The sequence below is a fragment of the Schistocerca americana genome, chromosome 1, assembly GCF_021461395.2.
Source record: "Schistocerca americana isolate TAMUIC-IGC-003095 chromosome 1, iqSchAmer2.1, whole genome shotgun sequence".
Classification (NCBI taxonomy): Eukaryota; Metazoa; Arthropoda; class Insecta; order Orthoptera; family Acrididae; genus Schistocerca; species Schistocerca americana.
The window spans coordinates 1,119,246,510-1,119,271,563 of NC_060119.1; the positions used below are offsets into that span (position 1 = coordinate 1,119,246,510).

At 41.1% G+C, this 25,054-nt stretch overlaps 1 protein-coding gene across 1 annotated transcript in view; it reads right to left on the minus strand.

The window, feature by feature from the left end:
• The window catches only part of LOC124618973 (putative inorganic phosphate cotransporter), a 165,792-nt gene that overhangs the window by 22,528 nt on the left and 118,210 nt on the right, over positions 1-25,054 (minus strand). The window contains exons 5-8 of the mRNA XM_047145390.1: positions 10,612-10,835; positions 4,418-4,567; positions 4,203-4,335; positions 2,335-2,579 (exon numbers count right to left, since the gene is read on the minus strand). Coding sequence (XP_047001346.1) covers positions 2,335-2,579; positions 4,203-4,335; positions 4,418-4,567; positions 10,612-10,835 — 752 coding nt within the window. The remainder of the gene's footprint in view (positions 1-2,334; positions 2,580-4,202; positions 4,336-4,417; positions 4,568-10,611; positions 10,836-25,054) is intronic.

The following is a 25,054-nucleotide window of genomic DNA, read 5'->3' on the forward strand; positions in this document are numbered from 1 at the left end:
TGCAAGACCAGTGTGGCGGTGCATAATGCAGCTGTCCAGCATCCTCTCTCCATGGTGTCTCCACAATCGAATCCGACCATCGTGGTGCTGCAGACAGAAGCGTGCCTCGTCAGTAAAGACAACGTCATTCCATTCTGCCGTCCACATCCGTCTGTCATCACACCATTGGCAACGGAGACGTCTGTGGTTCTGCGTCAATGGTAGACAAAGCAATGGACATCTTGCGGACAGACCACTCTGCTGTAAACGGCGTCGAATGGTACGCGCAGACACTGGATGATGCGTTACAGATGCAATGTGCTGTGTTATGGTTTGAAATGTCACTGAGCGATCCGTCACTGCCATGCGCACAATTTGCCTGTCAGCACGTGCAGTGGTGCACCGAGGTGAATGCGATCGACCACGTCGGTCCGTCGTACCCTCCTGCATCCAACGGTCACATATCCGCATTACAGTTGTTTGGTTTCGTCCAACACGACTAGCGATTTCTCTCTATGATAATCCACAATCTCGGTAAGCCACTATCCTTCCTCTGTCGAACTCGGATACTTGATCAAACGATGTTCGCTGTTGTCTACGAGGCATAACTGATCGTCTTGTGAAACAACCACAAGGTAAACACACGTGCCGAACGTACACTCGTCGAAATCGCCAAGCGTTAAATGGCGCTATGAGGTGGCGCCACAGGCGCGCGTGATGTGCGTCTGCGCTGAAATTCTAATCAGTTGCATATCTCATCGCTGCAAACCCATGGTGTAAGTTTCACTTGATTCGGATGCTTCCTTCAGGGTGTTGCATTTACGGTGGCCAGCAGTGTATAATGTTTTATACAATGTGCTTAGTTTTACGTCATGTTTTTTCTTACATTCTTAAAAAAGAACTAGTATCAGAAAAACTTGAATCATGAACTAAATGACGCACTCCAGTATTCAGTTAAGTCATTAATTAAGTATATGCATAAGATAACATAATTTCAGAGATGTTAATCATATTTGTAAATAGCTAAGTCATAGCAAAGGCATACTTAATAGTTCTGTAACCTTTTTCAGCTATTTTAACTAACCACATATTATGTAAGCTAAGCTATTTTTGGAACATATAGATCATTTGCAACAGTAAATTCTTACCTTAAAGTTTTATAAATTAATATATATCTACTGAAATCATAAAATATCCTTTTGCCTGTCTATAAATACTGCCCCCTCCCCAAAAGTCTAGAATCCCAGCTTCACAGTCATAGTGCCAACATCATATACCAGTAGTACCTCACACTGTAATTTATTTGTGCCTTTCTGTGAGTCTTCACAAGTAACAACCTGGATAACATCTTGATGAAAGTTTGTGGCTTACATTATGGAAAATATATCAAAGCTTGTAAGCAATCACCAAGCTATATTATCTGTGAGAGTTAGTGGCCACTCAGGTCTCATTATATAGCAAAATGTTTGAAAGTCAGTCTGCTGTCAGAACTGTTTCAACTAACATCTGTGTGTTAGTCAGTATCTTTCTAAAGTTTTCTAGTTGATATGAACAAGAACTGTGTGTGTTAGTATGACCCTAACAGATGTATTATTGGCTTGTGCCATACTAAATGTCTGTAGAGCAGAGAATTGTGCTTATCTGATTATGTTTCTCTGAAGTGTGATAAGTTGGAGGATGAGTTCTATGATACATGTGTCACACTGACTGGTCATCAACTGTGTGGGCTAGTCTCGGTTTTGTTTGATAAGTGAATAGAAGAGTTAAGAAGCTGGTCACTGTACAGAAGGTCAATTTAAATTTAATAAATGTGTGAACACATGAAATTAAAAACAGTGATGTTGTGTCTGTGTTGTGACTCGCCGATCTTTCAAAGTGCCGCCGCACAGTTACGCGCGTCCTCTACATGCGGCGCTGTCTGCCAGACATGCAGCAGCAGCGCCACCTAAGCGACCAGCCATCCAGTGGCCGCTAGACTTGGACTCAGTTATGCTTTGTCTGTTAAAGTGACACACGTCTTACTCTGTTTACTTGATCTGCGACTTTCATGTATTGCGTCGTCCTTGAAATATATTTGTCCAACTTGAAGTTATAACAGTCTGTTATTGTTTAAAACCATTCAACACCTGAAAAAGTTTTCAGTTTTGAGGTGATAGGCATGTACTGCTAGCATAAGAATAAGCTACAACCACACTAGTCCTTCACATATTGTTTTTGGTAGCCATCTTTTATTCATGTGGATTATTACACAGCCATATGACCAGTAGAAATTTTCCCCTGTTTAGTAATTTTTCATGTGCTTTTTACCATGTGTACAATAACTGAGTCTGATTTGTTTTTAAGAGGTGCACTTACATCATTCTTCACAAACAATCCAACCATAAGAGGTCCTATGATAGACATGATGTTAGCTGCACAGTTGGTTATGCCCATCATGGTTCCAGCAAAATTTGGAGACAGATCGATGTGATTTATCTGGTAGCCTACATAGACACCAGCATTGATGCCAACAGCCACTGTGAGTAGAACAACTGCAGCAGTGGGATCTGACACATGAGTATAGCTCAGCACAACAAGAGCAATTCCAGGACCCCAGTGAGCTGTAAAATATTACATTATTTTGTCAAGCAATGGTAATAAACGTATAAAAATATTTGAAAATTTAATTTATTGAATAAGAAATACATTTTTCACTATTTATTTGCAATTTATTTTAAAGCTAGATCATTACCAAAAAGTAAAACATTTTTCTGTTACAGAATGCTTAGCTCTATTAGAATAACTGCCAAATGAACCAATATTACTGTGTTCTTAAATGATGTGTTGCTTGAGGCTTTCCCGACGGACATGTTGTATATATGGTTCTCTTAAATGATGTTTCACTTTTCTCTTTTAATGCTTTTATAACTGCATACTGATATGATTCAGACGTTGTTAAGTAAATAGCATAGTTACCTTCATAGTCACAGAATGTTTTGTCAGAATAACAGTCACAGGCTGCCTTCTTCTTTTTCTTTTGTATTTTTGTAAAAACTGATATTTATGCAGGTTATCTATATATCTGTTATAAAAAAGTAACTTTTAATTGTTAAAAGGGCAAAAAACTTACAGAAATATATTAACAACACTGAATGGAGTATATCTTCAAGTTTTATTCCTACCTAACACTTTTAGTTCCTGATGTTTCCACAAGACAGGGCATTAAACTCTACTCTTCCTCCTTAATTCTTAATATAAGGAAAAATAGATGTCAATTTAATGGTAGTTAACTGTTGATTCAACCAACATAATTATTTTATGCTCTGTAGATTCCAACAATATTCAGTGATGTGGAATCAGCCTATTTACACTAATGAAGGGGCTGTAACTGTTGAGGAAAAAAAATCAGTGCACTGTCTTCGCAAAACATCACCTCACTGCTAAGTAATGGTCGTGCATAAACAGGTTATATTTAAAATGCTGAATTTTATAGATAAGTAACTACTTTGAAATAAGCTACTGATTTCTGAGCTATAGTAAATAGCTACTGTCGGACTCATTGTCGTAGCATTAGGTTATCCATGGTAATGATAATTGAGCTGTATGACTGTAGATTAAATTATTGAACAAATACAGCAACTAATGACTTTTTATGTAATATCATTTATGCCAAGAGACGTTTAGGATTTTCACCCATTTTCAATTGGTGTAATCTTCATGAATACAATGACTTTGCTTGTTGCAGTTTGAACATTGCAGCTGCCTTTGTTCTTGCAACTTGCAGCTCCTTGTTTCACATTTATGTGCTTATTACAAAGTTGTAGCTTCAGTGAGGCACAGGTGCAGTGCAGCATTTACCATGTGATGAATGCTGTACTGCGTCGGTAAATCAGTGAATCCGAAAGGTAGTTACATGTAGAATAAGGAACTGTCAGGAAAATTTTGTAGGAAATAACTCATAATTATTATACTACTCATGAAAGGAAGGACAGGTGGAAGCAATTACAAATAACATACCTTTGGAATAACTATCAGAGGTTAGAAAAGACTTAGAAAGTTAAAATTAATGAAGCATGTATACACACACCCACACACACACACATACACACACACACACAGAGAGAGAGAGAGAGAGAGAGAGAGAGAGAGAGAGAGAGAGAGAGAGAGAGAGAGAGAGTCAGTTTTCAGTTTGTGTAATTAACTATCTTACAGACAAAAACATAACTATTTTTATTGTACTGTACCAATGGAATTGAAGAGCTTCCTGAGTGTTCCTAAGGATAGACACTTCTTCCGTTCCAAGACATAAGATACCCCACTAAACACAAAGCTGAGTCCCCACATCACAAGATATGGCAGAGCTGACAGCAAACTGTTCTGAAAAGATTTTTCATGATAGCACAAGACTCACTTTTGAGAGAAGCAGTAATTGTGAAGTTCTCTAGTGATGTAAACTTACTGATTGGATGTTGAAACCCAGTACTCTATCCATATAAGTGGGCATCTGCGTCAATAAAGTCCAGAAGCCCCAGTTTTGTGTGCAGTGAGCTATTATGAGAGATATCATTGGTGGAGAAGTGAATATGGCCTTCCATGGTGTGGACAGCTTCTGTAAGCACATCAGAAATTTATAATATTATGCAATATTAAGTTGAATGTGAGGTCTCCATTCTGTTGTGATTCTGTTTCTACTGCTGCAGTAGAGAGTCTGAAAACAATAGTAAACAAATAAAAATCGCCTGGACACAAATAAACAACAGAGGCTACTATGAAAATAAGAGTGAAACAATATTAGAAGTAGTGATGTAAGGGTACTGAATATTAAATAAAATTAAAAGCAAATAAGAAACATAAAATCTGTGGAGAAATAGAACTAAGTTACTGAAAGAAGGAAATTCTGTGTTATTCCTTTATCATTTCAACAGATTTTTCAGAAATTAAAATATCATTTATTACTTTTTTGTGGCTACGTACCTGAAGGAACTATGTGCAGACTAATGCATCTAAATCATAGTTTTTTGTATGTTCATTGTTTCTCTGCCAACTCCACTTGCAAATTTTGCAGTGGCATCTACATTGTTTTCATTGATCAGTACTGTTGCATTTACCACACTATATTCCCAACCTAAACTGGATCCACTAGCACCTTTCTACAACTTGTCTGTTATTTTACATTTATTGGAAACACCATGAACAATGTACTTCTGTTTAGTCACCTTCGTGAAGAACGCAATAACAGCATGCTTGATTAAATGAACATTATACATAAACATGAAAAATATGCAAACAGACAGAGGGACTGGCCAGTACATACCTTGGCTCAGTACAGCTGACAGCTATAAAAAAATCCAACAAAAATAAATAATAGACATAGCTTTTAGAAACTTATTCTTCATCAGGGAGGAGAGAACTGGGAAGAAATAGAAAGAAAAGAAAGTTGATCTATGTCACTCAGAATATGTATTATGAGGTAACAAAGAGTAAGTAAGCAAAGACGAAATAAAGTGTCAAAGGGAAATCAAAGATAGCACATCGTAAGTACTGTGCTAGTTTCAAAGCAAAGATAGCTGGATAATACTAAGTAAGAAGAGAAAGATACCAATGTAAATGGACATACAGTGACCACATGTCAGTTGATAAATGGCATGTTGGTTCGCATGTGGCCATGCCTTAAATGATATATGTTTTGCCAGTGGTGGGCTGGAGTAGCTGGTTATGAGGGGATGCAGGTGGCAGGTTTTGCAGTGGTGTCAGTTACAGTGGTAGGAACCTGCAGTTAGGGAAGGTGGTTTGGGAATGTCATAAGATTCGACAAGGATGTGGTCAGGCTGGTCCTCTGTATGGAGTTTTGGTAATAGGTAGAAGGTACAGGTGTGTCGCTCAGGTGGAGTTAGTAGATCTGTGGAGGCACTTGTCAGACCTTGTGAGAGGTGTAAGGTTTTTAGGATATTCTCTATCTCAGCCTACATCGACATCCATACTCTGCAAGCCACCTGATGGTGTGTGGCGGAGGGTACTTTGAGTACCTCTATCGGTTATCCCTTCTATTCCAGTCTCGTATTGTTCGTGGAAAGAAAGATTGTTGGTATGCCTCCGTGTGGGCTCTAATCTCTCTGATTTTATCCTCATGGTCTCTTCGTGAGATATACATAGGAGGGAGCAATATACTGCTTGACTCCTCGGTGAAGGTATGTTCTCGAAGCTTCAAGAAAAGCCCGTATCGAGCTACTGAGCATCTCTCTTGCAGAGTCTTCCACTGGAGTTTATCTATAGTCTCCATAATGCTTTTGCAATTACTAAATGATCCTGTAACAAAGCATGCTGCTCTCCGTTGGATCTTCTCTATCTCTTCTATCAACCCTATCTGGTACGGATCCCACACCAGTGAGCAGTATTCAAGCAGTGGGCAAACAAGTGTACTGTAACCTACTTCCTTTGTTTTCGGATTTTATTTCCTTAGGATTCTTCCAATGAATCTCAGTGTGGCATCTGCTTTACTGACGATTAATTTTATATGGTCATTCCATTTTAAATCACTCCTAATGCCTACTCCCAGATAATTTATGGAATTAACTGCTTCTAGTTGCTGACCTAGATGGAGGGAATGAGGTCTCATGGAACAGTTCTGCAGGTTGAGTTTTCTCTCTATACAAACATCACACAAATCATGGTCCTCTGCCTTTGAGCATTACCTTTCCCAGCACCCACCTGAATGCCTTCTGATAACCTCATTTCTTTCTTCACTTACTAACTTCATCCTCACCTATAATTAATTCATTTTTGAGGATCAGACTTACAAACAAATTAGGAGGACAGCAATGGGAACCAACTTTGCCAACTTTTTTATGGGCCTCATTGAAGAGGCACTCCTTAAGACCCAGATGTTGCATCCCCTGGCTTGATATAGGTTTACTGATGACATGTTTGTGGTTTGGGAGCATGGTGAAGAAAACTTCATTAACTTACTTCAAAATCTCAACTCCTTTTCTAACCTTAATTTCACATGGCCCTTCTCTGGAACCCAGCCACCTCCTTGGATGTTGAGCATCTCATTGGGGCTCACATCCAATCCCTTGTGCATATCAAACCCACAAACAAACAACAGTAGCTCCACTTTGACAGCTACTATCTTTTCCACATCAAATTCTCCCTTCTTTACAGCCTAGGTATCTGTGTTAAACTTATCTGTTCCAGTCACAAATCCCTCAAAAGCTACATCAGTAACCTTTCTAATGCCTTCCTCTTTGACAATTACCCTGCAGGCCCTGTCCATAAGCACATCTCCTGAGAAGTTTACTCCTCTCCTTCTGGCAACTACGTTCCCACCTCCAGGCCACACAGAAGCATTCCCTTCATCACCCAGTACCAACCTGGCCTTGAATGCCTCATCACATTGCTCTGCCAGAGCTATAACTTTCTCTAGTTGAGCCTGAAATGAGATCACCCTTCCAAATATCCTTCTCACACCACCCATAGTGGCCTTTCATAGTCCTCCTAACCTCTGCTACAGCCTTGTCAAAGTGTATGACATTCCCAAACCACCTTCCATACCTAAAGGTTCCTATCCCTGTAACCTACCCCACTGAGAAACCTGTCCCATGCATCCCCCCCACAACCACCTACTCCAACCCCAGTATTGACAAAACATGTACAATTCAAGGCAGGGTCACATGTGGAACAACACATCATTTTTCAGCTGGTGTGTGTTCACTGCACAGTCTTCTACATAGTTATGACAACCCCAAAACTGTCTGAGCTAGTGAAAGGGGGATGATCAATACTCAGTGGCGAAGCATGCCCTCCAGTATAACTCTTGTGACCTAGGAGCCTGCTGCTCCACAGGAACCATTTGGATCCTCCGAGTCAACATGAGTCCTTCAGAGCCACACAGATGGGAACTTGCTCTCCAACATATCCTTTCATATTACCACCCTCTAGACTCAACCTAAATTAACCTACTCTATCCTCTTCTTTGGTCATTTACTCATTTATTTACTTTTCATTTTTCATCTTATCATTTTTCATCTTTTTCCATTAGTTATTTAATTTATCTTGCTATCTTTCTCTTCTTACTTACTATCACACATCTATCTTCTGTGCTTTGAAGTTGGTACATTATTTATGATGCACTATCTTTGACTTCCCTCTCACACCCTTTACTCCATCTTTTATACCTCTCCCTTGTTACCTTATAAGCTAGGTTGTGAGTGACCTACACCCACTTTCCCTTATTTCCCTTTCTTCCCTCCCTCCTCTCCAATGAAGGAACAAGTTTCTGAAAGATAGATTTTTTAAATTTATTTTTGTCGGCTTTTTTGTGTGACTGTCGGCTGTTCTGAATCTCCCACAGGCAGAGATTCAGGTGTCAACATAGAAGAGCAATAATGATGTTGGCATGGACTGGGAAACTGCCAAACTACCAGCTGCATGAAATGCATACAAATTTGAATTTACTGACTGGAACTCTTTTAGTTAACTGATGTTTCAGCAGATCAAAGTTTGGATAACTGATGCTCTGCAGATGTGATATTAAAACAGGGATTGTGTGCACATACATTATCTAAGACTATAATTAATTGTTTTGAGAAATGCATAGTACAGTACTGTACAGTAATGTATTTCTTACAAAGGTAGTTTGTAAAGTTCTTGGAATGGAATAGAAAAAAAAGACATACCTCAGTGAAACCTCAATTGTAATCTTCCTAGACACTAATTCATGTTCTTGGAATGGAATGGAAAGACACAACTTTCCTCAGTGAAACTTCCACTGTAGTCTCCCTGTACACTAATTCATGTTGTCCAATACCTTGATCCCATCTCGAAAATTAGATTCCTCCAGGCCTGCAAAAAACCCTTCAACTTCAGCTTTCAGTTATTTATTTGAAGAGAATCTGCATCCACTGAGGATAAGTTTGAGCCTTGGGGAGAAATGAAAGTCTGGTGGAGCGAAACCAGGTGAATAAAATGGGCATGGCAACAATTTTTCTTACTTAATGTATTTTTGCTATGGTAATGATCCTTGTGTGCAAGTACACGTTGTCTTCAGAATGAGATTTTCACTCTGCAGCAGAATGTGCGCTGTTATGAAACTTACTGGCAGATTAAAACTGTGTGCCGAACCAAGACTCGAATTCGGGACCTTTGCCTTCTGCGGGCAGGAGAACTTCAGTAAAGTTTGGAAGGTAGGAGACAAGATACTTGCAGAAGTAAAGCTGTGAGGACTGGGTGTGAGTCATGCTTGGGTAGCCTAGATGGTAGAGCACTTGCCTGTGAAAGGCAAATCTCCCGAGTTCGAGTCTTGGTCTAGCACACAGTTTTACTCTGCCAGTAAATTTCACATTGTCTTAATGGAAGGTGACTTGCTTCCTTGCCGAATAGGGTATTTTTTCATATCTTTCATTGTAGTTGGTCCAGGAGATTAGCTCAGTATTGTTCCATAATTGTTTGACCAGTGAGAAAATAATCAATCAGGAGAATCCTTTTGGCATCCCAGGAAACTGATACCTTGACCTTTCAGGATGACCATATTAACTTTGTTTTCTGTGGTGCTGAAGAATCAAATAATGTTTTGTCTCTGGGATATAGTAGTGGATCAGAGTTGCATGTGTGATCATGAACCAGCCCAAAAAATGTTTTTAGTTGCTCTGAAAATCGACCAAACATTCTGATGTGTTTCTGACAGTTTCTCATATCCAATTCCACAGTTGAAATGTGATATGCTCATTCACATGACATCCCTACAGCTTCATAAATTTCTCACACTTTCAGTCAGTGATCCTCCATGACCATTTTGTGCACTTTTGCAATAATATCTGGGATAGTGGCAGGTCTTGGCTGATCACTAAGCAGATCATCATCTAAGCTGTCCTGACCAAATTTAAACTCATTTGTTTACTTGGCAACAGCTGAATATGAAAGTGCAGAGCCCCCAGTGTTTTCTAAAAATTGGCATGAATTTTCTTATCTTTTAGATCTTTCTTTATGAAGTACTTAATCACTGCTTGAATCTTGATTTTTTTCTACCAAGAAAGAAAAGAGAGATGTTCACATCACAGATCTCTACCAGAGCACCGATGCATCCTGTATTTACTCATAAAGGATGACATACTAGTACATGGTAATCCATTTGTGCTAATGCTGACTTCAGATAGTGATTCCATGAACTTTTCAAACTGCCCTCATATTTTTAAAACCAGTTTTGATCCTCAATGACCATCTAGCTAAGAAGGAAAACAATAAAGAGTCCTTATGTCATACGTAACTCCATGTAAGACGAACTACTTGAGTTCAGTCAAACTAATATAGTACATCAAAAAGAACTAAATTTTCAGAAATAAAGCACTGTGACCCATTCAGTGGCAGAGGAGCTATCCCCCTGCCATTGAATCGACCACAGCATTTCACTTTTCAAAATTTTGTTTGTTTTTTTGTACACTATAAATTTGACTGTACTTAAGTATTTCCTCTTATGTGGAATTATGCAGGACATGTGAAGTCTTTGTTGTTTTCTTTTTTTACCTGCATGAGGGTCAAGGACTGAAATCAGTTGTAATAAATAACAAATACATTAAGCACTGTGGTATGCATTTCTCAAAATATGTTTCTACTGCTAAGTGTCGCCTGAAAAATTGTATAATTAAGTTATTGGCTTACCTCTTTACCATGAGCAGTTTGTGCTAATGATTTTTCAATATAAATTCTCTCCACTCTGGAAATGTATTTGTGCTTTGCAGGAGTGTCTGCTCCCAAAATAAAATACAATAGTGACCATGCCACAGCCACTCCACCAAATACATAGAAAATGGATGGCCAGCCCATATTGCTATTTGCTAAGAGGCCAGACGCAGGCATCGCAATCACTGTTCCCAGTTGAGAACCTATGTGAAAAGAATCAGTCAGTTAAATTATATATAATACTATTAAGCTATAACAGTTAAACAGGAGAGTCATAGGAAAGATTTGGTAGAACACGAAATTTAGAATTTGTAGTATTTTCCTCAGCATTCTTTATTCTTTGATGTTAAGGGTTCCCAAATTGTACTTGTCTGGTTAATTTCTATTTATTTATTTATTTACACAGAAGTGCCAAAGAAACGGGTATGGGCATGCATATTCTAGTACAGAGATACTTAAACAGGCAGAATATGGTGCTGTGGTCAGCAACACCTATATAAGACAACAGGTGTCTGGTGCAGTTGTTAGATCAGTTACTGCTGCTACAATGGCAGGTTATCAAGATTTAAGTGAGTTTGAACACGGTGATATAGTTGAGGCGTGAGCAATGGGACACAGCATCTCCAAGGTAGTGATGAAGTGGGGATTTTCCAATGTGACCATTACACAAATTTACCGTGAATACCAGGAATCTAGTAAAACATCAAATCTCTGAGATCGCTGCAACTGGAAAAAGATCCTGCAATAACGGGACCAACAACAACTGAAGAGAATCATTCAATGTGACAGAAGTGCAACTCTTCCACAAATTGCTATAGATTTCAATGCTGGGCCATCAACAAATGTCCGTGTTGGAACCATTCAATGAAACATCACTGATGTGGGCTTTTGGAACCAAAGGCCCACTCATGTACCCTTGATGACTGCACGACACAAAGCTTTACGCCTCACCTGGGCCCATCAGCATTGACATAGGACTGTTGGTGACTGGAAACATGGTCGGATGAGTCTTGTTTCAAATTGTGTTGAGTTGATGGATGTGTACGAGCATGGAGACAATCTCATGAATCCATGGACCCTGCATGTCAGCAAAGGGAGTGTTCAAGCTGGTGAAGGCTCTGTAATGGTGTGGGGCGTGTGCAGTTGGAGTGATCTGAGACCCATGATATATACAGATATGACTCTTGACAGGTGACACATGCATAGGCATTCTGTCTGATCACCTGCATCCATTCATGTCCATTGTGCATTCTGACAGACTTGGAAAATTTCAGCAAGACAATGTAACTCACACATGTCCAGAATTGCTACATAGTGGCTCCAGGAACACTTTTCTGAATTTAAACACTTCCGCTGGCCACAAAACTCCCCAGCCATGAAAATTATTGAGCATATCTGGGACACCTTGCAATGTGCTGCTCAGAAGAGATCTCCACCCCCTTGCACTCTTACAGATTTATGGACAGCCCTGCAGGATTCCTGATGTCAAATCCTTCTAAAACTACTTAAGACATTAGTTGAGTCCATGCCGTGTCCTGTTGCAGCATTTCTGCATGTTTGTGGGGTCCCTGCGTGCTATCAAATAGGAGTACCTGTTTCTGTGGCTCTTCAGTGTATTATTAGTCTGCAGACAGTTTTCAGGCTAAGTAAGACAATTTCCACAACTGCATCCATATATTGTTGGTAAACAACAAAAAAATTGTATTATTCCTTCAATGCTTGAATATTATTTGACATATCTGAGACAGTAAAAACACTTAGTCTAATGTATACATACAGATGAAAAGACACTTTTCAAATAACATGTGAATTTACAGTTAAACATCTCAAAGCTGCTACATGAAGACTCTTCAGAACCACAGGGAAAGAAGCTATTACATTAAACCTAAATTGTAAGATCAGTTGCAGTGTGGTTCAATGGCACAAGGAGTAAGTATCCAACTACATGTTCAAAAATCTGGAGTTCAGTCCTCTGTTAGTCTTGGATTTTTGCTTGCTTCACCTTTGGCAATGAGTTGTTAATGTGTGAAATGCCAAACTGCTCCATGGTTCATGGTCTATTTAAAACTATATTCCCTTATAACTGCCTCAGAAAGTCAAGAGAACAGGAACATACCTAATAAAGCACAAAATCAAACTAACCTTCAGATTGAAGACAGCTTTAGTTTACTTGCATGTATGATGTTGTGATTTTCTTATCCTAACATTATAGTAAGGCATTTCATTTTAGCAATAGCACATCATCTTAGTCTCTCTCTCTCTCTCTCTCTCTCTCTCTCTCTCTCTCTCTCTCTATCTCCCTTTGTCTTTTATTAAATTGCAACTTTCTAATGCCATATTGTGGTCTGTTAAGGAAAGTTAGTTCACTATCTACAAATCTATTCAGTTATTTTTGTATTTCATTCAGTTTTTTATGTATTTATTCATTCTTCCAGGGACCACATTCAGAATGATGTATGATTTGTCATCATAAGACAATGAAAATAAATATCTCCAATATACATAAATGTTTATGAGTAAACAACAGGTTGACAACAATGGTCTTGCTGAAAGAACCAATCTTGCATTTGTTGAAGATGTTTTAGGAAGACTACAAAAAGTCTAAATCTGGATGGCAGGATAGAGAGAACTCCGTGCTCCCAAATATGAAGTCAGTGTCTCAACAGTTGCATTGCCTCATTTGGTTGGTCTCTGTCACACAGCGTTTTCTCAGTTACATAATTTACACCAAATGTCATATAATAAACTGAATAAACACAGATTGAAAAAGTCCTTAATGGCAGCTATGTCAGAGAAGAACATCTTTGCTACAGTGCAGCTGGCAGAGGAGGCAACCTTTCCCTCCTAAGGGCAAATGAGGAGTGGAACCACTGCCTTGTGGTGAAGAGGGATCTTCAAAGGCTGAAGAAGTAAACCCTGAAAGAAAATCCTCAGATGCATCAGGCTTAGCAGGCCAGCAGATGAGAAAAAGTTGTTATTGCTTTCAATAAAAGAACTAGCCTCAGATTGAAAATATGTAATGTCGACAGCACTTCTTATACCCCTGGAATGAATTATGGCTCTTCACAGCCTGAAGAAAAACCAAGGAATGTAAGAAGATACACTAAACAAGAACAGGAAATTAGAACCCAACAAAGAACAAGTTGAGAGTGGGAACATTAAATATAATAACCTCGGTAGAAAAGACTGGAGAGATTTTAGACATGATGGATAGGAGAAAGATTTATATCCTTGGATTGAGTGAGACCAAGTGGAAGGGAGAAAACTATAAATTGCTGAGAGGTGGGTACAAATTATACTGGCAGATTCACAATAAAGAGGTACAAAAATGGAGTGGGGTTTGTGTTTCACAAAGGCATTGACCCAGTTACAGATGTGAGCTTTGTAAGTGAAAGGATAATTAGAACAAGAGTTAACTGGGGAAGAATAGTTTTCCTATGCTCCAAGTGTATGCACCTCAGCAAGGGTGCAGTGGGGAAGAAAAAATGAAATTCCTTGAAGATCTGGAAGACCAAGTAAGAGAAGATAACATTATGATAATTGGGGATCTGAATGCTCTGATCAGCATGGATAGAAATGGATATGAGGAGATGATAGGCCCTTTTGTATATGGATGATAAAATGTTGAGGGTGAAGAAATTTTAAATCTGTGCATAAGGAATCATCTTTTAGTGAGGAATACATTCTTCAAGAAACAAGATAGCCATAAGATTACTAGATATGGCTTGGATGGCAAATCTAACACAGTTATAGACTATATATTGACAGACAAATTAATTGGAGGAAAAGTAAGGGACACTAAAGTCATACCAAGTGAGCACTTGGATAGTGACCACAGGTTACTAGTAGCTGATCTAAATTATAAGATGAAAAGTTTGAATGCTGTACAAAGAATGCCAAAAATTAAGATGTGGAAGTTGAAAGAAGAAGAAAATAACATCTAGTAGCACATAAATTGCCAAAAACTGAAAGGGGTAGTGTAGAGGAAGAGTGGAACCTATTTAAAACATCAATAGTTAATGGTGCTGTGCAGATATGTGGCAAAACAAAGGGTAAAGTGAAAGATAAAGAGACCAGTTGGTGGAACGACAGAGTAAAAGACACTATTAAAAAACGTAATATGGAAAAGAAAAACATGGAGTTTGAAAAAAGAAATCAGAACCAGGGGCTGGAGCCAAAAGATGAACACAAGGTGGCAACACTGGAAAAGGAATACTGACGAAAGAAACTCCAAGCAAAGAGAATTGTGAAAGAAGAAAAGGAGAAGAGTTCAGAAATACTCTCCCAGAAACTAATGCAGGATAGTAAAGGGAACCATAACTGCTATATGGGTTTCTGAAAATTAAAGGATCTGATAGAGAAGGCATAAAAGTGATTGAATCGGAGAATGGGGATATTATCAGGGACATGGAAGGTATCAGAGAAGAGATGAAGAATTATTTTGAAATCTTACTGAATGGAGAAAGTGAACAAGAAAGTGACACCGAAGTCATTGAATTAGAGGAGGAGCAGGATTCAATCTCTTAGTTAGAAACAGAGAATTTCCTGAAACAGATGAAAAGTGGGAAAGCAGGTGGAGTAGATGAGCTGACAGCAGATATGATTAAAGCCGCAGGAATCCATAGAATGCAATGGTTACACTGGGTGATGGGAGTGCTATGGAAAGAAAACAAAGTGCCAGATGAATGGAAAAAAAGAATTATAATACCATTGTTGAAGAAAGGGAGCAGAAAGAAATGCACCAACTGTCAAGGGACCACACATTTATCACACTGCCTTAAGATAATGGAAAATTCTAATTCTATACATACTCATGGAACAAGAGCCAGTTTGGACTTGCATTTATTAAGGAAAAACAAAAAAAAACTCAAAACAGTGTTTTCTACTAGGGCATAAAGTTGTATAATAAACTCTCCATACGTCTATGTGAAAAGGCAGCCAAAATGTACTTCATGTAACACAAACTACGTAATTAAAGATTACTTGGCTCAGAATAGGGATTGATAACAAAGGGGACAACCACAGCACCTTTTCACATTACAGAACATAATCACAATGGTTTTGTTTTAACAAGAAAATGTTCTGAGGTTAATAGTGCATGATAGTAAAGTCTTGCTTTTCCCCTAAGCTCAACACCTCTCTCATTAGAGGGTGCTGACTCATTATTCGAGATGAACTGAAGAGAAGACATGAAGAAATGAATGATCATGGTTCTGGAGTCACTAGCAGGGTTCCACTGCATGTGGAGTGGTGCAATTCAAAACTAAGTTTTTATTATACAACATTTGGCATAAATTTTGTGACTGAGAAAACACTGTGTGACAGAGACCAAGCACAAGGCACTGGCTTTCACAAACTGCTACAACAACACTTAAGTGCATGCTGATGGTGTTATTGTAGTCAGAATTTTTGTGTGTTCATTCTGTGTTAAGTGACAATCAGTCTTCATCCCCAAAACTTTGGTTTGCTACACAATCTATGAGTTTATGATCTATGCTCAATGTAACAGAGTTGTTTTCCATCTTTATACTGAAATGAGCACTATTAGTTTTCTTGATGTTCAGTGTTAATTTATTACATACTGCCCATTTGTAAACACAATTAAGGGTTGCACTTGCTTTCTCTATTAGGAGTACTGTTTTGTCAGTAATTTGATGTTGACATAAGCAAAGACAACTTTTTCTCCAGGTCTTATATGGTCTGGTCTTGACTATATGCATCCACATGGGAGTTCTTAACTATGGCAAAGCGTATGCAGTGTTTTTTAAATTATCAATATGTGAATGTACTAAGTTAACACATTTCTAACATTTCTATTTCTATAAGTTGTTATTTTATGTTCGTGGTTTACTATTATTCATTTTTTCACATGGAGATGTTTATTTAAAACAATGAAAAATCCAGGATAGAATTAACAATTATGAAAAGGATAGTTGCGACTTACGATATAGCAGAGATGTTGAGTCAAAGGCACTACAAAAAGACTGTCAGAAAGTTAGCTTTTGGCCAACAAGACCTTTGTCAAAAGTAGACAACATACATACAAGTGCACACGCACACACACACACACACACACACACACACACACACACACACACACACGCGCACACACACACACACACACACACACACACACACACACACACACACATACACACGCAAATGCAGTTAACACATACATGACTACAGTCTCTGGCAGCTACAGCCAGACTGTGAGCAACAGGGCATTATGGGAGAGGCAACTGGGTAGGGGTAAGGAGGAGGTTGGGGAGGGGAGGGGAAGGGATAGCATGGTAGGGGTCAGAGATGGTAAAGTGCTGCTGGGAGCACGCAGGGACGAGGTGGAGAGTGGGACAGCTAGGTGCAGTTGGGAGGTTAGACAGTGGATGAGGGAGAGGGAGGGGGTAGCGGAAAAGGAGAGAAGTAAAAAGACCGGTTGCGTTAGTGGAATAGAGGGCTGTGTAGTGCTGTAATGGGAACAGGGAAGGGGCTGTATGGATAAGGACAATGACTAACGAAGGTTGAGATGAGGAGGGTTACAGGAATGTAGGATATATTGTGGGGAGAGTTCTGGCCTGCACAGTTCAGAAAAGCTGGTGTTGGTGGGATGGCTCCAGATGGCACAATGGCATGGGCAACCGATGCCTGTGGTTTGGGACTGTTGAAAGCATGTTCACTCCCAATGCCAGTGTCATGGACGACACAAAGTATGTCACTCTACTCGGCCACTTTGACACCTATGCTGACATTATCTGTGACATCATCCTGGCACTGCCACCTATGGACAGGTATGGGACCTCCAAAACAATGCTCTTATGATGTCTCTCCTGGACTCCTGAAGAGCAACTACCCTAGGTAATTCACAATGAATATTTACAGGATGGGACCCCCTCTGAATTGTGGTGGTGTCTTTGCAGCAAAATAGACCTCTGCGTCATCCCCAACGAGGCACTGTGGACGATCTGGATCATCATGCTCCTATCCAATGTGCAGATGACTTTAGTTGCCACTAGAAACCAGTCTCTAGACGCCCATCTGTCCCTGACCAACAGCATTTTTGCCATTTATTGACATAGGCACAGCATCAACACAGCTGCTAACAATGGTATGGATATGCAGGCTGCATAGCCACACATTCTGCAGCCATCAACAGCCACCTATCCAATGCTGATGTCACAGCAGCCACCACTCCTGTGTTTACAAGACAAACTTGGCTACAGTTGTCACTCCCAGTACATCGACAGATGTCTGTCATCCATCTTGTGACTCACCAAACTCACTCCATGGCCTGAAAGTGGTGCCCTGAGCGTAGAATGATGCATAAGCTGCCTCAACACTCACAAATTAGTGCCTGCCTGCTGGCTTCCGATGTTGCTCTGAACAACATCTGTACATCCTTGACCGCACCAGTGTGCTACAGTCCCTGTTCGACACCAAATCTCAGATCAGCACGGCACAAGGCTGCCTTGCCAATGTCTGAAGACTCATGCCATTGCCTGAAAGCTGCTAATGGCTCTCCTATCACTGCTAGGGGTATCCAGATCTGGACTCTAGACCTCGGCTTTGCTACATGCTTCATGTGGTCATTCATCATCTCTGAAGTTACGGAGACAGTCCTGGGTGCTGATTTCCTATGGGCCTTATACTCATACTGAATGCAAACAAGCTCTTCTACTTGCCTCCTCAACACGTTGCTAACAGTACATGCTCTCTGGTCACCTCATGGCCCCATTGTGATGGCATCGATACTCCTTCCACGGCCATGCCCATGCAATGGTACATACAACAGTATGTGGACTGCACTGATTGCTTACTACTTGTCTGTCAACAGCATATGGCCACACAAGAAACACTCACTTGCCTCTGACAGGATGTGTCCCTATGCAGACACATCCAAATAACACAGGCAGAACTCGCAGAGGCATGGCCCACCCTCAGGCATCTTCATTCCTCACCTATTGCCTATGCTTGTGGACCTGCAACTGTAATCTGATGCCTAGAGCTGCCTGACACAGTCAACCCTACCTCACTGTTTACATAGGTCAGTACATCGCCTACCACTTATTCTGTGCTCACTTCTTCACCACCTGCTGTCATAAATGCCATGTTCACACATTGCTGTTCACCTCTCCCCCACACACACCCATGCCACACACCTCTGCAGATTGGCCTCTCCCCCACTGCGCCTGCATCTGTGCAGTATGCTGATGCCCATGCTGAGGCAGCACCTGGACCCAGTGCTGCCTGCCGTGCCACGATGAAACCTCTGCAGCTCTTTGACCACACCACTTATCCACATGCACCAGCCTCCCCCAGGCAACTCAGCTCCAATTTGCAGTTGCCATCTGATGCCATCGCCTCCCAGGTCGAGTCAGCACTTGCATGCAGTGCTGCCTGCTGTACTGCATCCTAACCACCTTAGCTTGCTGACCATGCCATGCCACTACCTTGGTCAGGCAACTCAGATCCAGAGACAGCTGATATTGGACATCATTTTTTTTACTTGTGACACCGCCTTCCATGCAGCCAGTGCTGATACACTCTCAATCAATCACTCTACCCTGCATGATGGTTTAGTCTTCTCAGCCATCAACAGCAGCACGGTGCATCACATTAACACTACACCCAGTCCTCTGGTTAGTCAGGGCTCCAGAGGTTTACCCCCTGACTACATCCACTTGCTGAAGGCAGGAGTGGATGAATATTTACAAGCTGGCATCATTCACCCATCATACAGCAGCTGGGCCTCACCCATCCACCTCATCCCTAAGAAGGACAATTCGGCCAGACTTTGTGGGGACTATCATGCCCTTAGTGCTCATAAAGTTGGGGAAAATTACCCAATCCCTACTATTCAAGACTTCACACAATATCTTGTTGATGCTATAGTGTTCAGTGTAATTGACTGTAAGAAGGTGTATCTGCAGATACTGATGTACAAAGATGACTTTCACATGACTGCCATAATCACACCTTTTGGATTGTTTAGTTGCTTTTTATGCCTAAACAACACTGCACAAACCTCGAAACACATTATACACAGCCCACCTTTTAAATTTTCATTTTGTTACACGTATCTGAACGATATCCTCATTTTTTCGCCAGGCATGGACCCACCTCAAAGTCAATGGTGTAGTGATCAACACTGACAAGTGTCAACTCTTGCACAAGTCACCTTTTTGGGTCATGCCGTTTTCTCAGGATAGTCAATTTCTATCGCTGTCACTTGTCTCACGCCATTACCCTGCAGGAACCCTTAACACAGGCCTTCGAAGGCAAAAATACAACTGGCCACATGTAGCTCACGTCAATCACAGACATGCAGCGTGCCTTCCAAACCATCAAGAGTGATCTGGTTCAGGTAGCCTTCTCACCTGATTCCAGAAACTTTCCTGTCCATCACTGCTGACAATAGCAATTTAGCGATAGCAGCTGTCCTTTAGCAAGAAATCGACAGCTCCAATCAACCCTTGCACTTCTTCTCCCATAAGCTGTCCAAGGCAAAGCACACCCCGTGTTCAGCTTGCAACCAGGAGCTACTGCCCGTTTATGAGGCGGTGTGGTATTTCACAGACAATATCGAAGGATGACCCCTTATCATTCACATTGGGCACCAGACCCTAGCCAGTGCTACCAATAGCCCGTGCCTCTGCCATTACCATCTCACAATTTACTATGGACATCTGTGTCACATGAAATGCGCAGACAACTTAGTCACTGACTGCTTGCCAAGCATTGGTGCCATCTTGTCCAAGATCAACTTCAACAAGCTCTTGAAGCTCAGCAGGACGAGCCTGAGCTACAGGACCTCTTAAACAATGCCTCCATGACCCTCATCATTTAGCCTAAGTTTATCTCCTGTTCAACTTGCCCTGTCCTCTGTGGCATGTACTTGAGTTGCACACACCCACTTGTCCCACAACATTCCTGCAGAATTATTTTCAACCTGTTTCACAACCTCGGCCATCCCAGTGTCAGACCTATTACTTGTCTTTTAAATTTTATACACCTTTTTAATACTTTTTTTAATACTTAAATGAGACTGCAGATAGTGGATGAAGGCCTGTGAACTGTGCCAGCGACGTAAAATCACATGGTACACTTAGCCCCTGCTAGGCACCTTCCAGATACTGAAGGGACATTTCCAATGCATTTGTGTGGATCTGGTCAGTGCCCTTCCCCCATCCAGCAACTACCGCTACCTCCTCTCCATTGTTGACCAGGTAACATGATGGGTAGAGGCTATCCCCATCCAAGATATCACTGCTGAAATGGATGCAAGAGTCTTATGATTATTTTGTTCTTGGGTTTTGGCTGCCCTGCCTCCTGCCTCCATGCAATTTGAGTCCTTACTGTTTGCCAAGCTCTGTAAACAATGCAATATTAACCACTGCCTACCACCCTCAAGCTAATGGGATTGTCAAGAGGTGGCATTGCAGCCTAAAGGCTCCTCTTATTTGCCATGAGGGAGACACTATCCTTCCCCAGTGATTTCATCTCTTCCAACCACCCCACCATCCGCATGGCACATAAACAAGACCTCAATGCCTCACTACCTGAGGTTTTATATTGGGAGACACTATCCTTCCCCAGTGATTTCATCTCTTCCAACCACCCCTGTATGCCAACCCTGCTTCCCATCTTGGTTGACAGTGTGTGGCATCACATTGCCAAACTTCATGTTCCCTCCCTCCCCTACTATAATTTTCACCTCCAAAGACCTTCCCATGTGTGACCATGTCATTCTGCATGATGATACTGTCCACACCACATTTCACCCCCAATGCGGCCCCAACACCTATGACATTACGTGTAATGGCAAGCCAGTCATGTGCTCTAGCAACTGACTAAAACCTGCCCCCTGTGACTGCATCCTCTCCTTTCCAGATGCTACTCAGTGTCTGCTGATTCTGCCTGGAGCATCTTAGCCTCACGGTTACAGACAAGGAGTTGGTAGTCACAGGCATCTATGAAGACTACACGGGATAACTGGAGTCCCAGGAACACTATTCCCAAGAAGTTCTCACCTCACTTGATAACATCAGTGCTGCAACTGTGCACACACAGTTCACTGATGATGGCCACCTGGCCATCTCCACTACTTGCTGCCCCTCCAGGCAGCAAGCTCCTCACAGACCCACCAAATGCACAAGCACTGGGGGAAGACATTTTCCTCACCTCTCCCTCTCATGCTCACCCGCGTAAGCCATGCTATCCATGCACCCACCCATTTCCATATCAATCATCTCTATACCCTACACCAGAACACACTTGCCTGCACTACAGATCCATGGTCATTGCCTCCACACTGTGCTCTGCACTATCCGGGTGGGGTGGGGGACCTCTGTGGGAACTTTACCATCTCTAGCCAGAGAAAGTCACTCACAGTCTTATCTCTGATTATTGATGGAAGCAGTGGAGTTCACTCTGTGACTCGAGTGTGTTCTGTTGTGTGTCCTTGTATGTACTGAGTTTCTATAAAATAAAGTGTGTTGTGTACTCCATACCACTGCGCCATCTATCGTTCACTATTACTATGTACTGGAGCTCCACACCATCATCATCATCATTTAAGACTGATTATGCCTTTCAGCGTTCAGTCTGGAGCATAGTCCCCCTTATAAAATTCCTCCATGATCCCCTATTCAGTGCTAACATTGGCGCCTCTTCTGATGTTAAGCCTATTACTTCAAAATCATTCTTAACCGAATCCAGGTACCTTCTCCTTGGTCTGCCCCGACTCCTCCTACCCTCTACTGCTGAACCCATGAGTCTCTTGGGTAACCTTGCTTCTCCCATGCGTGTAACATGACCCCACCATCTAAGCCTATTTGCCCTGACTGCTACATCTATAGAGTTCATTCCCAGTTTTTCTTTGATTTCCTCATTGTGCACACCCTCCTGCCATTGTTCCCATCTACCCTTACCTGCAATCATCCTAGCTACTTTCATATTCGTAACCTCAACCTTATTGATAAGGTAACCTGAATCCACCCAGCTTTCGCTCTCATACAACAAAGTTGGTCGAAAGATTGAACGGTGCACAGATAACTTAGTCTTGGTACTGACTTCCTTCTTGCAGAAGAGAGTAGATCGTAGCTGAGTGCTCACTGCATTAGCTTTGCTACACCTCACTTCCAGTTCTTTCACTATGTTGCCATCCTGTGAGAATATGCATCCTAAGTACTTGAAACCGTCCACCTGTTCTAACTTTGTTCCTCCTATTTGGCACTCAATCCGTTTATATTTCTTTCCCACTGACATTACTTTCGTTTTGGAGATGCTAATCTTCGTACCATAGTCCTTACATTTCTGATCTAGCTCTGAAATATTACTTTGCAAACTTTCAATCGAATCTGCCATCACAACTAAGTCATCCACATATGCAAGACTGCTTATTTTGTGTTCACATATCTTAATCTCACCCAGCCAATCTATTGTTTTAAACATATGATTCATAAATAATATGAACAACAGTGGAGACAGGTTGCAGCCTTGTCGTACCCCTGAAACTACTCTGAACCATGAACTCAATTTACCGTCAACTCTAACTGCTGCCTGACTATCCATGTAAAGACCTTTAATTGCTTGCAAAAGTTTGCCTCCTATTCCATAATCTCGTAGAACAGACAATAACTTCCTCCTAGGAAACCGGTCATATGCCTTTTCTAGATCTATAAAGCATAGATACAATTCCCTGTTCCACTCATAACACTTCTCCATTATTTGCCTTAAGCTAAAGATCTGGTCCTGACAACCTCTAAGAGGCCTAAACCCACACTGATTTTCATCCAATTGGTCCTCAACTAATACTCACACTTTCCTTTCAACAATACCTTAGATGATTTTGCCCACAACGCTGATTAAAGAGATACCTCTGTAGTTGTTACAATCTTTTCTGTTTCCATGTTTAAAGATTGGTGTGATTACTGCTTTTGTCCAGTCTGATGGAACCTGTCCCGACTCCCAGGCCATTTCAGTTATCCTGTGTAGCCATTTAAGACCTGACATTCCACTGTATTTGATGAGTTCCGACTTAATTTCATCCACCCCAGCTGCTTCATTGCACTGCAATCTATTGACCATTTTCTCCACTTCCTCAAATGTGATCCTATTTCCATCATCATTCCTATCCCATTGTACCTCGAAATCTGAAACATTACTGATCGTATTTTCACCTACATTGAGCAACTCTTCAAAATATTCCCTCCATCTGCCCAAGGGATCCACAGGATTCACCAGCAGTTTCCCTGACCTGTCCAAAATACTTGTCATTTCCTTCTTACCTCCCTTTTGAAGCCTGCTAATTACACTCCAGAATGGTTTTCCAGCAGCTTGACCCAAAGTCTCCAACCTGTTTCCAAAGTCTTCCCAAGATTTCTTCTTGGATGCTGCAATTATCTGTTTGGCTTTGTTTCTTTCTTCAACATAACTTTCTCTGTCTACCTGAGTTATAGCATGTAGCCATTTTTGATACGCCTTCTTTTTCCTTTTACAGGCTGCCTTGACTGTATCATTCCACCAAGCTGTTTGCTTCATCCTACCTTTACACACTACTGTTCCAAGACATTCTTTAGCCACTTCTAGTACTGTGTCCCTGTACCTTGTCCATTCGTTTTCCAATGACTGTAATTGACTACATTCAACTAACTGGTACCTTTCTGAGATCACTGTTATGTACTTGTGCCTGATTTCCTTATCCTGAAGTTTCTCCACTCTTATCCTCCTACATATGGACCTGACCTCCAGCACTTTTGGCCTCACAATCCCAATTTCACTGCAGATTAAATAATGATCAGTGTCATCAAAGAATTCCCTGAATACACGTGTGTCCCTCACAGCCTTCCTGAATTCCTGATCTGTTATTATATAGTCAATGACAGATCTGGTTCCCTGCCTTCCCAAGTATACCGGTGAATGTTCTTATGTTTAAAAAAGGAGTTTGTGATTACTAAGCCCATACTGGCACAGAAATCCAAGAGTTGTTTCACGTTCCTGTTGGCCTCCATATCCTCTCCAAATTTACCCATAACCTTTTCATAGCCTTCTGTTCGATTTCCAATCCTGGCATTAAAATCCCCCATGAGCAGAACACTGTCCTTGTCCTTTACTCTAACAACTACATCACTGAGTGTGTCATAAAAACTATCCATCTTATCTTGATCTGTCCCTTCACAATGCGAATATACTGACACAATCCTAATTTTCTTGCTAGATACTGTCAAATCCATCCACATCAGTCGTTCGTTTACATACCTTATTGCAACTATGCTGGGTTCCATTTCTTTCCTGATGTAAGGCCCTACACCCCATCGTGCTATTCCTGCTTTGACTCCTGACAAGTAGGCCTTGTATTCTCCCACTTCCTCTTCTTTCTCACCCCTTACCCGAATGTCACTAACAGCTGAAACGTCCAGCCCCA